Source organism: Chanos chanos, chromosome 3 (genome assembly GCF_902362185.1).
Source record: "Chanos chanos chromosome 3, fChaCha1.1, whole genome shotgun sequence".
NCBI lineage: Eukaryota > Metazoa > Chordata > Actinopteri > Gonorynchiformes > Chanidae > Chanos > Chanos chanos.
The window spans coordinates 56,208,561-56,223,325 of NC_044497.1; the positions used below are offsets into that span (position 1 = coordinate 56,208,561).

A 14,765-nucleotide genomic window follows, 5' to 3' on the forward strand; every position below is an offset into this window, starting at 1 on the left:
TATTAAAGGAAAACTGGAGTGTTGAATCGACAACTTAAACGATTCTTACGAGGTTGCAGACGATTTGATTTTTTTTTTTTTTAATTTTAATGTAAATTAGGAGACATCATCGCATCGTACGCTGCGTTGCTGTGGTTAAATTTTCGACATTTGTCGGTATCATAGTAGCGGCGCTATCGGTTTGCCACATGAGGTTTCACGTCTGTGGCAAAATGGGCTTTACTTTAGCTGCCTGTCGGTAGAATTTACTTAGGTTGGCTGGGAGCGCGCTCGTGAGATCATCAGCAAGTGGGGCATCGCACAATACTTGGCTTGGTCTTGGAGTCGGAATCCAGAAAAACGCCACCACACAGTAATCGGCAACGAGCAGACAGGATTACCTCCGAGGAAAATCGATATCTGTTGCTGATAATGGGTAAGTAGGCATTGGCAATGGACTAATTTGAGCAATTGTTAAAGCGGACACTCTAGTAGCAGTTTGTCACTGATTTAGGACGCGCTTCATTCCATTGAACCTGTTCATTAGTGAGTACTTTTCCTATTTTATGCGGGTCCATGGGCAAAGACGTGGGCTACCCCTGCTTCAAATCCGGAATTAAATGAACAGGCTGCTGTGATCAGGGGCTGACATCTCCTGAATCCTCACCTGAGTATATAGGCTAATTTGGAAAACAATTGGTTTAACTCCTTATGTTGGCTACCCTTCTGTGCACAAAACAGAATTTCGTCATCTTGATGTTTACAAACGAGCTCATTTGCGAATAGCCCAGGAATTTGTCTTAGTTCTTAAATGCTTTGTTCCCGTCAGAAATTTGACAGTTTTGCATGTAGAGCACTGCAGAATCGAAACATTTATAGTTGAAGCAGAAAACTAAGACGCATAGTGTTTGTATTTAATCTCATTGTTTTACCGCACTTTTTGTGTGCGCGCGGGGTGAATAAAACGTCTTGCGCAGGTAACGCGTCCGAACTTCTTGTAGATGATGTGTACTGACTAATCCGTGAGGTTAGATCCCAGCTGCTTCCACCCAATTACTGTTCAGTTTGTTCTTCCCGTCCATCTGTTGTCTCTGTGCCAGAGATGTACCGCAGGCGACTACACAAATCTGAGTATTTTGAGGTACAGTAAAGAAAGCCTAAAATGAGCGAATATCACGTAGCCATTAATGGGCTGGTTAGCTATGAGTGTTGTTCCGTTTATGAATTTGCACGTTAAAACAGAAAGGGACATTGTTAATCGGTTCTGTCTGGTAAATGTTTTGTTTTTCCAGCTGTGCTGTGGTTATGGTTGCACCTGGTGTAGTATTTCGTTGTAATTAGGTCCCACAAAGATAATAATTACTCAGAACAGCAATATTAAAGCGCCCCCCCCCCCAGCCCCGTCACAGTTTAACAGTGGGTGGGCACGTGCTTAAGTGAACGAGCGCTAAGCTCTAGGTCCCCTTGTCCTCTCTCTCTCTCTCTCTCTCTCACACACACACACACACACACACTCACTCTAGTAAAGGTTTGGGAGTGGCTTAGTAGGGTCATTATCAGCCCACCAAGCTTGTAAGTGAATAACAAATGCCTCTTAATAATTAATATTAATGACATTAAAATAATGGCTCCTAAGCCCTTGAAATATTCAACATCAACTATATAAGTCCTCAATAAAAAGTCTCAGAGAGTTTTAGTTTGTTAGTTTGTTTGTTTTTAATGTTAAATGTGATGGTTAGTAGATAATGTATAACTGCTGTGTTGCTGAAGTCTCTAAAGATTCCTCTTTATCACAAACCCAGAGGGGATATACACTGCACTCTAAGCCAGAGCTGCATGTGTATTCTGTCACATAGTGTCAGTTAATTTAAACACACACACACACACACTCACACACTGTGGGAATTTAAGTACCTCAATAAGAAGTGCCCTGCTCTTTAAATGTCTAAGTCAATAGCCAAGCTAAGTATGTCATATCTCAGATGATGTTTAATATTTGATAACGTCAGCTGTGATATTAATGCACCATTAGCAAAATGACTCAATCCTTATCACCGTCTGTATCTGCTGGATCTGAGTACAAACATTAAGCAGTGAAGAGAGAACATGCTCCCTTAGCCAACCTGGCATATTTCACACGAATATTCTCAAAGCGTTCTCGAAAGCACGAACACCTAAATGGTATGTACGCAGAACAGCCAAAGCCATGCAGTAAATGGCAGTGGTGGTGTTTGAGTGTTGATGAGGGCTCTTGTGAGTCAAAGCGAAAGCCTGAGCAGCCACCTCTACTCGTTCAGAATATCAGATTCTGCCGAGGGTCATTATGTAACACAGAGTCAGCGCCGTGCGTTTGGACTGAACTTGAACGCAGCAGACAGAGCTGGCCACAGCTGAGCATGAAAATGAAATCACTGCCTTTATGTTCAAAAACCAAGTTTAAAGCTTACAGTTAAACATTAAAAAAAAAAAAGAAAAAAGAAAAAGAGAAAGGCTTTGTGAAGCAAATCGCCTACGTAACACAACACAGTCTCTGAATGAAACCTTACACGATCGCGGTTGTATCTTGTTTCCTTCGCTCGAGTTTCGACGTAAACGGTTTACATCAGAAAGTAAACATAAATAAATCTCTTTTACATGAAATTGTTTCGGTTCTTCAAAGCACAACAGAAATGAGGCAATGAATCAATCCATCAGAATAACAACACCCTTTTATTCCTCCTTTTCACAAGTCAAGTTTTGGATCTGGGGATCTGGGCAACCCCATCCAGTCAGGGTCAGGATTCGACTGTTCCTGAAAGCCAAGCCCTTTAGTGATGTAAACGTGTCATCCAGCTTTAAGCTTTAGATCCTTACTCTACACGCAAACAATCTTGTGTGGACGTTTCTTTCCGGAAACAGGGCTGAGTCACTTCAACGCTCAGGCTAATTAGCAGTCCAGTTCATCAGTTAGCCAATGAGAAACAGGTATACCAGTGCCATAAAGACAAGCATAGCAGGCTAATCAAGGCAGAGGTGACGCCATAGAGGTAAGGGAATTGGGTCTAATAAAGAGAGGGAGGGTGATGCGTTTCAGCCCCGAGTGTGATAGTTTGCTTTGACTCGGGAGCAAACAACGCAGCGGACGACGGGCTGCTCTAATGGAACAGGACCGCTGTGCACCTTCATCATCAGAGTCTCTCTGGGCAGCTCCTCTGCTTCCCCCTCAGCAAATACGCCAAAGACTAATCTGTCTTTCAGAAAGCCGGCGAAGCCAAAGTGCATCTGACTGCGCGCTTGTCTTGTTTGCAGTGGAAGATTTGACTTGTGACTCTTTGAAACTCCCACAGTTACGCGCACAGCTCACAGTTTCCTTTATTAACTGACATCTTGGGCCGAAGCCCAAGCACACTACTCAACCCCAAGCACACCACTCAACCCCCAAGAGGAGATGTCTCTCTCCGTGTGCTGCAGTCCAACGTCAAGCTTCGTATCAATAGCATACATATCAATATGCCTCCGCTGACCAGGCCAGTGAGGTCACAGTGTTTGCACTGTGAAACATCCACTCTGTTTCAAACTGAAGGGCAGTACGGTGCCTGTGTGAATCTCCAACTATTTTGGATTCTCCTCAATCCATCACATCCAAATAAAAACATATTCCCCCTTGTGACGTTTCACTCTCGATTTAAGCTTTCCCAGTGGAATGACTTTCTCAACTCAATATGCTTTCAGCACTAATGAAGTACTTCCAAATGTCACACTGGGAATATTTTTTTCCGACTTGAAGAAATGACTGAAAGATGGAGGAGTCGGTGGAAGTGAATCCTGTCATCTCCCACCACCAATTAAAACTGTGGTGATTAAGCTCTGCTTACATTTGGCCTCCTTCTGCTCTTTTTCACTATCCCTCCTTTTCCCCTCAGCTCCTATCCCTTACACCTCCTCTCCACCCATACACGTCCCTGGATCTCTTCTAGGAGTGGACCGTGTTATTTTGTTTTCCGTCTCCTTAAGAGGGAGAAAGAGGGAGCGCTAAAAAAGACCACGGATCTTCACCGGAATCCCTCTGAGCCCTCTGAATCCATTTCATTAACCTTTTGTTCCCTTTTCGTCTCCGTGCTCTCAGCGTCCGTAGAGCCTCCGTCGCTATCTCTGAGTTATTCCTCTTCCTTCCAAGCTTTTAACCACTGCTGCAGACGCTGCTAATGTTACAGGCGCTCTCGCACAAATGAAACCTCTCACTAGATAACTGTGTATGGGCCTCCTCTTGTGAGGAAAAAAGCTGTGACGGTCTTGAGTCTAAAATAGATGATTATGCATAATATAAGTACATTAGGTACATATAAGCACAATAGTACATAAGTACATCTATAATATAGCACACTGTACCACAGTTTTTTTTATATAATAGAGTACACTGTACCATAGTACATTGTGTTAGGGCTTTTTCTATTATTTAGTACACTGTACCATGGTACACTGTGTTAGGGCTTTTTCTATAATATAGTACACTGTACCATAGTACACTGTGTTAGGGCTTTTTCTGTAATATAGTTCACTGTACTATAGCACACTGTGTTAGGGCTTTTTCTGTAATATAGTTCACTGTACCATAGTACACTGTGTTAGGGCTTTTTCTGTAATATAGTATACTGTACCGTAGTACACTGTGTTAGGGCTTTTTCTGTAATATAGTTCACTGTACTATAGCACACTGTGTTAGGGCTTTTTCTGTAATATAGTTCACTGTGCCATAGTACACTGTGTTAGGGCTTTTTCTATAATATAGTGCACTGTACTATAGCACACTGTGTTAGGGCTTTTTCTATAATATAGTACACTGTGCCATAGTACACTATGTGAGGGCTTTTTCTATAATATACTGCACTGTGCCATAGTACACTGTGTTAGGGCTTTTTCTGTAACATAGTACACTGTACCATAGTGCACTGTGTTAGGGCTTTTTCTATAATATAGTACACTGTACCATAGTACACTGTGTTAGGGCTTTTTCTCTAACAGCATTGCAATCCTGGTACATTTTCACTTACAGTATGGCAGTCCACCTATACATAAACACATTTACACTACAACACTGAAGTGGATGTTAACACAGCTACTTTTTCAGCAGAGAAATGTACAAACATATGGAAATAAAAACACGGCTCTCTCCCTTTGTCTACTGTGAAGCAAAAGATGAAACCTCACATAGTGCCATATGTACAGCTTTATTCAGCCCTCTCTCAGTTACAGTACAAGGGTCCTTGAAACTTTTTGTATTTTTATTTATCTACTCTATTTTAATGAAAGTCTCCGAGGATTTCTACTCCAAAAAGAGCTGTTTTCTTTTGCATTGTCCCAGTGCAAAAACCCATTTTAACTTTTCTTTTTTCCGCCCCCTTTTTTTTTTTTGACAAAACGACCCGCTTTGGGATATATTGGCTGTGCTTGTACTCAAAGCTAAAGCATGAGGCACAGAGAAGATCACTGACTATTGCTCACTTTAAAGATTCACTCCTACACAAAGCCAGCCAGCTGCAGTAGGAACAAGTAACTAGAGTTGTACTCTAATGTTTAACAAAAATGTGCAGACGTGAACAGACAGATTCCACAGAATAGGACAGGGTTTTTTGTGGGGACGTTTGTTTTTTTTGGAGGGGGTTGGATTTCAGATTCTGCCCCTGTGTCTAAATAATAGCGCTTTTCCACTAGGATAGTGGTGGTGCCGATGCCGGTGCCGGTGCCGGTGCCGGTGCAGAGCCAGTGCTGCCTTGGTGCCTTTTGAGAACCGGCCCGCATTTCCACAGGTTCAGGAACCAAACGCTACGTAGCGAAAGTTTGGGTAATTTCCGTGGGGAAAAAATGACGTCGGACAGAACGCATCAGCTTGCTTTTTATAAATTTACTTTTAAATTAGGCTTCCACACGGTGAAACACCTCACGCATTTTGCCCTAAAACTTTTCGCTCTGTGGGGCAAAATTCATGAAAATACTAAGTCTGTCACCTAGCTCAAAAGTTTAAACGAGTGTTTAAATGAAGGTCGGCAATGGTCGATTTGCCGAGGGACCAACTCCCTGTTGTCATTGTAGTTAACAACACTGCCCTCTGAGTTCAACGCGTTTTGCTGTTTATCCTTTAAAAGTTTGTGCAGGGACCAAGGAAAGACTTAAAAGGTATAGGCAACTTTGAAATGCCAGGATGTAGGTCTTTGCTGCCAAGCACAAGAGGCAGTTCCCCTTGGGTCAATGATTTAATAAAAACAAAAGAGAAAAAAAGGATTAGCTGGCTGTTTGGCTCTTTGACTACATTACACATGACAGGTTGAAGTATCTACGGAGAGACTGGGCTTTGAAGGGGTCATTTGTCATCCAAGACGTAAAGTACATTATTGTTTGACCACCAAAGATCCAGGTACACGACCAGTAGCAGTTACCGGAAATTTCCAGATGCACAAACATAATGACAGCTTGTAATTTTCCGGATACCTGAACAACCCAGCCGCTGAAAATAAGGTGAAACACGATTGAGGTAAATATATTAATGTCGTTTCAGCATTTTGATGTTGCATTCATTAAAAAGGAAAACTAACAATAACAACAAAACAGTTTGTTTGAAACTTCTTCTTTGTTTCGGTAGAGAAACAGAATGCAGGGAGCAAACTCCGTAGTGACCAAAACTCAAAAACCTAAACAAGTTACAGTGGCTGAAATCCCAAAGTTGGGTTTGCTATGGGGGGGAGAAAAAAAATGGCCATTAGAATTAGTCAAATTTCGGCTCATGGTGAGTAAGGTGAACTCAGTAAAACCTGCCCCGGGCTCTGAAACACCATGAGCTCTGTGTTAGCAACGAGAACCAGCTCACTACCCCACACGCTGCATGAGAACTGATGATACTGGAGCTCACTCATCACACTGTGCCAAACCATCTAACAAGCCCAGCAAAGAAAACAGAAAATGCATAATCAATATTAAGGAAAAACGAGATTTCGCTGTGTCTGTTTCTGTGTCTGGGTGCAAGTGATCTGGTGTTTAATTATAGATTTTAGTTTCTAAGCATACTGGAGTGTTTTCGGGGTTTTTTTTTTTCCCCCCGCCTCCGGGAAGACTGTATGCGTGTAAGCTTGTGTAATATCCCCCAGTGGATTCTGCAGTACCTTCGTATGGCTTCCCTGCTACTTGTCATTCACTTGTTACTTGAAATAGCTTCAGCCCCAGCTTAGCAGAATGCTGTAGCATTCAAATGAAATATCAACTTGTCACTGCGCCAAGGGAGATGACAGCTGACTCTGTTGTGGCTGCCAGCGTCCTCCGAGTCCTTTGTAAAAGGGAGCTGCCACGGTTTTTTAAAAGGGTTTTAAATGAGTGGCTTTTAAATGAACTAATCTTGGATAAGCTAGGTGGCATCAAATGCATTTCGGAGACGAGGCAAGAGTAAGAATAGAACTGGATTGATTTTTATCTCTAGCGATATCCTGAGGTGGCAAACATGACACACCAAGTAACCTCACTGCTCTACCCCCCCCCCCCTCCCCTTACACACACACACACACACACACACTCACACACTGCCACAGCTGCTGAGAGACGTGACTATTTTCTTTCTTTCTTCCTTTCTTTTTTAAAGTTGACTTGACTCTGGAGTCTTGTGTGCACATGCAGAGTTGGAGTCTTTGTCTGGATGGTACATGCCTAATTCATGTTGACGAAACTCACATTAGATCACCTCAGTTAGTCAGGACTGCATGACCTCATTTTGAGGTTGCGGCCCAGCAGGAAATCTCTGGTTCCTCTTTCTGTCTGCATTAGGGAGGGAGGTTCTTGTCATGTCCTCAGTATGCATGGGCACGCATTATATATTCATAGGCGACTCTCTTTCTCTGTGTGTGTGTCTTTGTGTGCATGTACCTGTGAGTGTGTATGTGTGTGTAAGTGTTTGTGTGTGTGTGTGTGTGTGTGTGTGTGTGTGTATGCACACACTGTTCCGCTGCGGCACCTAGTCAATGCAGGATCAAAATCCTGAGTCCTGAGTAGTAGTTTTTGTGTATAAAAGATTTTGTTTTTATCGGTAAAAACGAAAATGTGAAACACCTGAGAGTTTATTGTGACTTTCTCCGTTCTGCGTTCTCTTTACCCCTGCTCCGTATGTATTTCCATTAACATGCTGACAGAAGCAGCCATGGCTCCGGCCGCGTAACCATTTTTCACCACTCTGATAAATCAGATCGGGCCGGACCGCAGGTTGTACCGGCCTGTTTGTGTGGCTGCCCAGCTCACCCTCAGGTGGCGACCAACACAGCCGCAGGCTTTCAGAGAACAGCCCAGTGTCCTTTCGATAAGAACAGCCAGTAACACCCAATGTTTTGTTGTTTTTTTTTAACCTCCCCCCAATACTTATTTTTCAGACCGTCCCAGGATACATGTAAAATCAATGGTAACTAGAATTAATCACCACGTACGGATTTTTGAGGGGCATTCACAGGGTACTAGTGACATAGATGGGAGATCTGTGTGTGTGTGTGTGTGTGTGGTGTGTAAGTGTGTGTGTGCACACACTATTCTGCTGGGGGCGCCTAGTCAAAGCGGGATCAAAATCCTGAGTCCTGCGTAGTAAATATTTGTAAAGATTTTGTTGTTATCGGTAAAAGCTAAAGTGTGAAATGGTTTTGGGGGCAGGTTCAGGGCTAGGGTTAGGTTGTTATTCTCACTTTTGTTGTAATGGAACACAATGGAGGGACCCCAAAATCTAGCATACAGTTACATGTGTATGTGTGTGTGTATGTTTGTGTGTGTGTGTGTGTGTGTGTGTGTGTATGTGTGTGTATGTGTGTATGTGTGTGTATGTGTATGTGTGTGTGTGTATGTGTGTGCGTGTGTGTGTATGTGCGTGTGTGTGTGTGTGTGTGTGTGTGTGTGTAACACCACAACCCACAGTTTTTGCAAAAGCCCAAACTCCTCATCTCCCTGCCGTCTGTCTGTTTAAGCAGTGAGGCAGGAACGCTCCTTATAGCTGTCGCTCGGCTTGGCAAATTCATTTCATGCCAACCGATTTGGGTTCTGGGTTTATTTGCTATGTCACCTTGATGGTGTGTTGATGTGTGTGTGTGTGTGTGTGTGTGTGTGTGTGTGTAGGTGGGTGGGTATGCAAATGTCCAAGTATAAATTTCTGTTTGAATATGTGTCCATACACAGAGCTTTTTAGCCGTGCACTAACTGTATGAATGAATGAAGGTCATTTCTACAGAGCCTGAGAATTAAGCAGTACAAGGCATGACCTTGAGGTCACAAAGGGCAGGCAGTGTAGACTTCACAGAGCACGGTGCTTATAGCATCAAGTCATACATTTTGAATCACGATTTTATGTATGTTTTCACTTTGTTTGTTTGTTTGTTTTAATTAGGATCCACTCAACACATATATGTTTCTGCTTTCAGAGAAAGTTTTTTTTTTTTTAATTGTAGAGCCACAACTTGCTCGAAATGACCAGATATACAAATCCGATGCTGCTTCACCTTATTCTCATCATTTTAGCCTCAGTATTAAATGTTACTTATTTGTTTATTCTAATTGTTAATACAAAACAACAACAACAACAACAACAAAAAGCTCTGAGAACAATTGAAAGGGACCACTTTTACATCTTACACAGTGCGCTGGGCTTATCTTGAAAGCAAGAAACTGCCAAGAAGAATGGTTTGTTTTTTTTCTCTCCTCCTCAGAGATATTGTCCATGTCTCTTACTGTTCTCTCCCTTGAAGTTTGTCTTCTCCTGAAAGTAGAAGGGTTGTTACTGATGGGTCTGCTTTTCTGGGTTTATTCTGTTTCAGAGGTTTCTCCTTCAAGAGCACAACAGGAAGAAAACACCGACCTTTATGTTCCATTATCTCAATAAAAGGGAAAAAAAAACTGTTCTCTTTTTCTCTCTTTCCAGTTTTCTGTCCAGTCATGCTTTGGATTCTTTTGTTAATTCATCCGCAGGATAGCTGCAAATGTATGTTTTTTTTATGTTCTGAAACCTACAACAAAAGAATAGAATAGAAGGAAAAGTGGTACTGGCAAGGCCAGTAAAACCAAAACCGGAAATCTATAACTCATTCAAAACTTCTTTTTGAAAGCAAGGTTTTTTGTTTTTTTTAATGTCTTGGTTTTTTTTTTAAATGTGAATGGAATAAATGAGAGAAATTTCAGTTTTGCTTTTTCTCTCCTATGAAATTTCCGCACCGTAAGCTTGTTGTTGTTGTTTTTTTTACACTCTGAGGTCTACAAGATCTCAGAACATAAAAAAAGCAAGTCCTACATAAAAATAAAAGTGGGACGAAAACATAAAATTGCCTCAGTCAAAGTCAAGGTCGAATGCAGAAGAAGGAATTACTTTGTTGAACCACTCAGGCTGTAGATGCCATGTGATTGTGTGTGGCTCCTCTCCAAGGCCCAGAACAGAGGGTGCAGTGGCTTTTTATCTGTCCAACCAAGGGGACAAGAGAAAGTGAAAATAAGAGATCAAAGACAAGACACCTTAACAGTGTGATATCTGGTAGAGGAAGGAGTAGATGACCTGCAATGTAGTTTTGTTTGTTGTCAGCACCTAAACAGAGCTGTTTGATCTGTGTACAGATATCATTCAGTCTTGGTTCCGTCTGGTTGGGTCAGAGCAGTGACACTCGAGCGAAAAACAACCCTCTTTACCATCCTGCCTTTGTTAGAGTTTCGTCTGTTCAGACACAGCCCGATATTCTTTTATAGTCAGAAATCCAAAAAATTTGCGGAAAGTAATAATGTTTAGTCGTTTCTTTTTTTTTTAAACGCATTTTAGTCTTATCAATAGCCTATGATGTACGCTCAGCACAGTTAAATATCCTCTGCTGAAAATTATTTTTGAAGTTGAATGTGAAGTTTGTGCGCTAATGAGCTGTGTTGTCATCTTTCCCTCTCCAGGGTATAGAGTCACTGACAGGAGATTAGCATGCCTTCTGCTCCTTCAAGCCTTCTCCCTTCTGCGTCTCTGCCCTGCGGAGAGGACTTGTCCAAACAGTTGCCGATGTGAAGGCAAGATTGTCTACTGCGAGTCCGCGTCCTATCAGGAGGTGCCGGAGAACATTTCAGTGAGTTGCCAGGGCCTGTCGCTACGCTACAATGACCTTCACACAATGCTCCCCTACCAGTTCGCCCACCTTAACCAGCTCCTCTGGCTCTACCTTGACCATAACCAGATCACATTCGTAGACAGTCGTGCTTTTCAGGGTATACGGAGGCTCAAGGAGCTCATCCTTAGCTCCAACAGGATTTCGCAACTCCATAACGCAACCTTTCACAATGTGCCCAACCTGCGTAGTCTGGACCTCTCCTATAACAAGTTACAGGAGCTCCAGCCGGGGCAGTTCCATGGCCTCCGTAAGCTCCAGAACCTCCACCTCCGCTCCAACGGGCTTACGAGTATCCCGATCCGGGCCTTTCTGGAATGCCGAAGCCTAGAGTTCTTGGATTTAGGGTACAATCGGCTGCGTATTCTGACGCGCACCACGTTTCTGGGTCTGTCCCGCCTGATGGAGCTGCACCTGGAACATAACCTGTTCTCCAGGATAAATTTTTTCCTGTTTCCGCGCCTTGCTAACCTCCGTGCCCTCTACTTGCAGTGGAATCGTATCCGAGCGGTTAACCAGGGTCTTCCTTGGACCTGGCACACGTTGCAAAAGCTGGACCTGTCCGGGAATGAGATTCAGGCCCTGGACCCGGTTGTTTTTCAGTGCCTGCCAAACCTGCAGGTCCTCAACCTGGAATCCAATAAGCTAAACAATGTTTCTCAGGAGACCGTGGTTGCCTGGACTTCCCTGACCGCGATCAGCCTTGCGGGGAACATGTGGGACTGTGGACCGGGCATTTGTCCTTTGGTGGAGTGGCTTAGGAACTTTCGTGGAAGTAAGGACACCAGTATAATCTGCAGCACTCCCAAGCATCTCCAAGGTGAGAAAGTCATAGAGGCGACCAGGAATTACATAGACTGCAGGGATTTTGAGGTCCTCTCACACACTGACCTGCCTCTGCAGACGTCAGAGCCGATTCCAGAACCTACCCCTGAGCCGACCGATGCCCCTACCAGCCTCCCGCCACCATTGCCGCCCCCAGCCTCCCAGACTACCAATCCACCCCTACGGGCTCTGCCAGGACCCCAGCCCTTGCCCACCTTTCCCAGCCTTTTCGTGACAGACCCCAGAAACCCCCCAGACCAGACTCCCTCCCCCTCCAACAGCCTGTCGGTGACCCCAGGCCCAGAGCCAAAGAACATGTACCTGCACAAGGTGGTGGTGGGCGGAGTAGCGCTGTTCTTCTCCGTGTCGCTCATCTTGACCGTGATCTACGTGTCGTGGAGGCGATACCCCAGCTCTGCCCGGCTGTTTCAGCAGCGCTCGGTCGTGGGCCGCAAGCGACGGAAAAAGAGCCCGGAGCCAGAGCAGAACCTCAGCTCTCAGCTGCAGGAATATTACATGAGCTACAACCCTGCCGCCACTCCGGAGGCTCTGGATGTGTTAGCCAACGGGACGGGTGCGTGTACCTGCACCATATCTGGCTCCAGGGAATGTGAGGTATGACCCATCAAAAGCAGCCTAAAAAAAACAAACAAACAAAAAAAAACCAAAAAAACAAAATCAGATGAAACGGCCCTGGATGTAGAGGTAATTCCTTTATGCAGGCATGCTTTCTAAAACTCTTGTGAACTGGAGTAAGCACCCTTGGCTGTCTGGTTTCATGTAACACATCACGTATGTGGGGACGAGTTATTTTATCTTGGCTGAGGTTTCATGATTTCTGAACCTTCATCTGTTTCAGTGGAGTGTTATCTGTCTTAAGCTAAAAAAAACTGAAAGAGAGAAAGACCATATTTACTTGGAGCACCATAATTTTCAGAACCAGGAGTGAGTGGTGCCTAGCCCAGGTTCACTGAATGGCATCATAATGCCATTCACCGTTTGTGAGGTTTTTTTTTTAATCTTCGTTTTTAATCTCTTTTCACTTTTTGTTTGTTTGTTTCTGTTCTCAACGAGCAGCTTACCTTAGCACCTCTTTGTGCATGTCTAATCTTCACTTACGCACTACAAATACACTTGTTGAATAAGGAAAGAATTATCACACTTCGTTGCATGTTATTTTGGCTCTGGTGACGAGATTCCTTCTGTCTTTATAACGTTGCAGATGGTGCATAATTTCACGGGGGTGTGTTTTTGGCTTTTGTAGGTACTTGAAGAGCCGCACGAAATGTGAGTTGCATGTCAACAGCAGTCGACAGACTTAGGTACATACACACAAAAGCCCCTTAGCTAACTAACTTTATAAATAAATAAACACAGTTGGAACTGAAAATGACTCATTCTCCACATCATGGTTATAGGTCTGACATATCGATCAGCAGCGGCAGGCCTATCACAGAGAATGACTGCTCTTTACCTGTTCCTTATCAGTCACTTCAAAACCCTTTCTTTTTTTCTTTCTTTTCTTTTTTTTTTTAAAGTAGAGATCTGTCCTTAAACGGCCTGTCCTCAGATTTGTGTCTTGGTCCGATGACTGGCTCATTCAGTTCTTTCCGTGAGGAGGCTTTCACGAGTTTACACTCTAGTTTGTAAAGTGGAAACTAATTCCCGCCTGCGCCCTCGGAGGAAATGACACTGGTCATTCAGGGACAGGGGTTTCTGAGAGGAAAACATTTTATTTGGACAACCACAGGTGGGTTCTTCAGAGTGCTTTTGTAAAAGGAGCTGTCCTAATATGCGTTTCTTGAATATGTATGCTGGGGGTGGGTGGGGGATTGGGGGCGGGGGGGGCAGTTTATGCTAAATATCAGAGCCATCGTCATCAACTGCTTCCAAGAAATCTGCACTCACGGAGTGCACTTCCTTTGATGTTGGCAGTGAATTTCACTGTTCTGGTGTGTGTTTTATCACTGGAGAGGCACCTGATGGGCTTTTGCAAAGGAGATTATGTCGCTTTCAAAGGGTGTTATTCTGCATTTTTGAAAGGGGGGTGGGGGTGGGATGAAAAGGGAAAGTAATCTGTTTACTTAACTGAGTCTATATAGAAAACCTAGAAGACCGCAGTCATCGAAATACCACAAGTGTTTAGTTTGAATAATTAATCTGAGTGGGCTGATTTAATGAGGCGATGAACGTGTTTGATACAAAAACGGGATGCGACAGATATTCAGTGTATTCACAATCTGTGCGTGCGTCTGTGAAACGCTGTTGCCAAAACACTGGCACTAATTTCTTTTTTTTTTTTCTTTTTTTTTGTCTTTTCATCAAGTAATTTTAAACGCCAGTTTGGAAGAATTTCAGTCATCTCTTGATTCAACAGGTCATCACTCCATTAATGGGATCATATCATCTTGTACAAAAGTTTTTTTTTGGTTTTTTTTGGGGGGGGGGGGGGGGGGGGGTTTGCAGCTTCTTTGAAAACTTTCGACTCATTCCGCTGAAGCAGAGCTTTATCTGAAGAACAACTGAGAAAGCACCTGCTGGCCCTTAGCTGTTAATTAAATTGCTTCTGTTGCTGAAACAGTGACAGAAGCAACTGTTGCATGACCGATTCACTTCCAGTGTGTCAACGCATCATGTCCTTAATCCACTGAGATCTCCTGTGCTCTGGGGGTGTGTGTTATTTGAAATATAATTACTCTGCCCTCATGGACATGAATATTTTAATAGGACTTAAGACGCCGCTTCCACCAAAACTGGATGACACTGCACATATCCAGACAGAAGAAGTCCCAGAACTCTCTGGACGATAATAACTTTTTTTTTTTTCTTTCATAGTGGTTTTGC

The 14,765-nt window shown here is 43.5% G+C and overlaps 1 protein-coding gene across 1 annotated transcript in view; it reads left to right on the forward strand.

Annotated features, from left to right (window-relative positions):
• lrrtm4l1 (leucine rich repeat transmembrane neuronal 4 like 1) overlaps positions 1–14,765 on the forward strand; it is a 45,917-nt gene that overhangs the window by 21,191 nt on the left and 9,961 nt on the right. The window contains exons 2-3 of the mRNA XM_030768103.1: positions 10,891–11,969; positions 12,000–12,536. Coding sequence (XP_030623963.1) covers positions 10,891–11,969; positions 12,000–12,536 — 1,616 coding nt within the window. The remainder of the gene's footprint in view (positions 1–10,890; positions 11,970–11,999; positions 12,537–14,765) is intronic.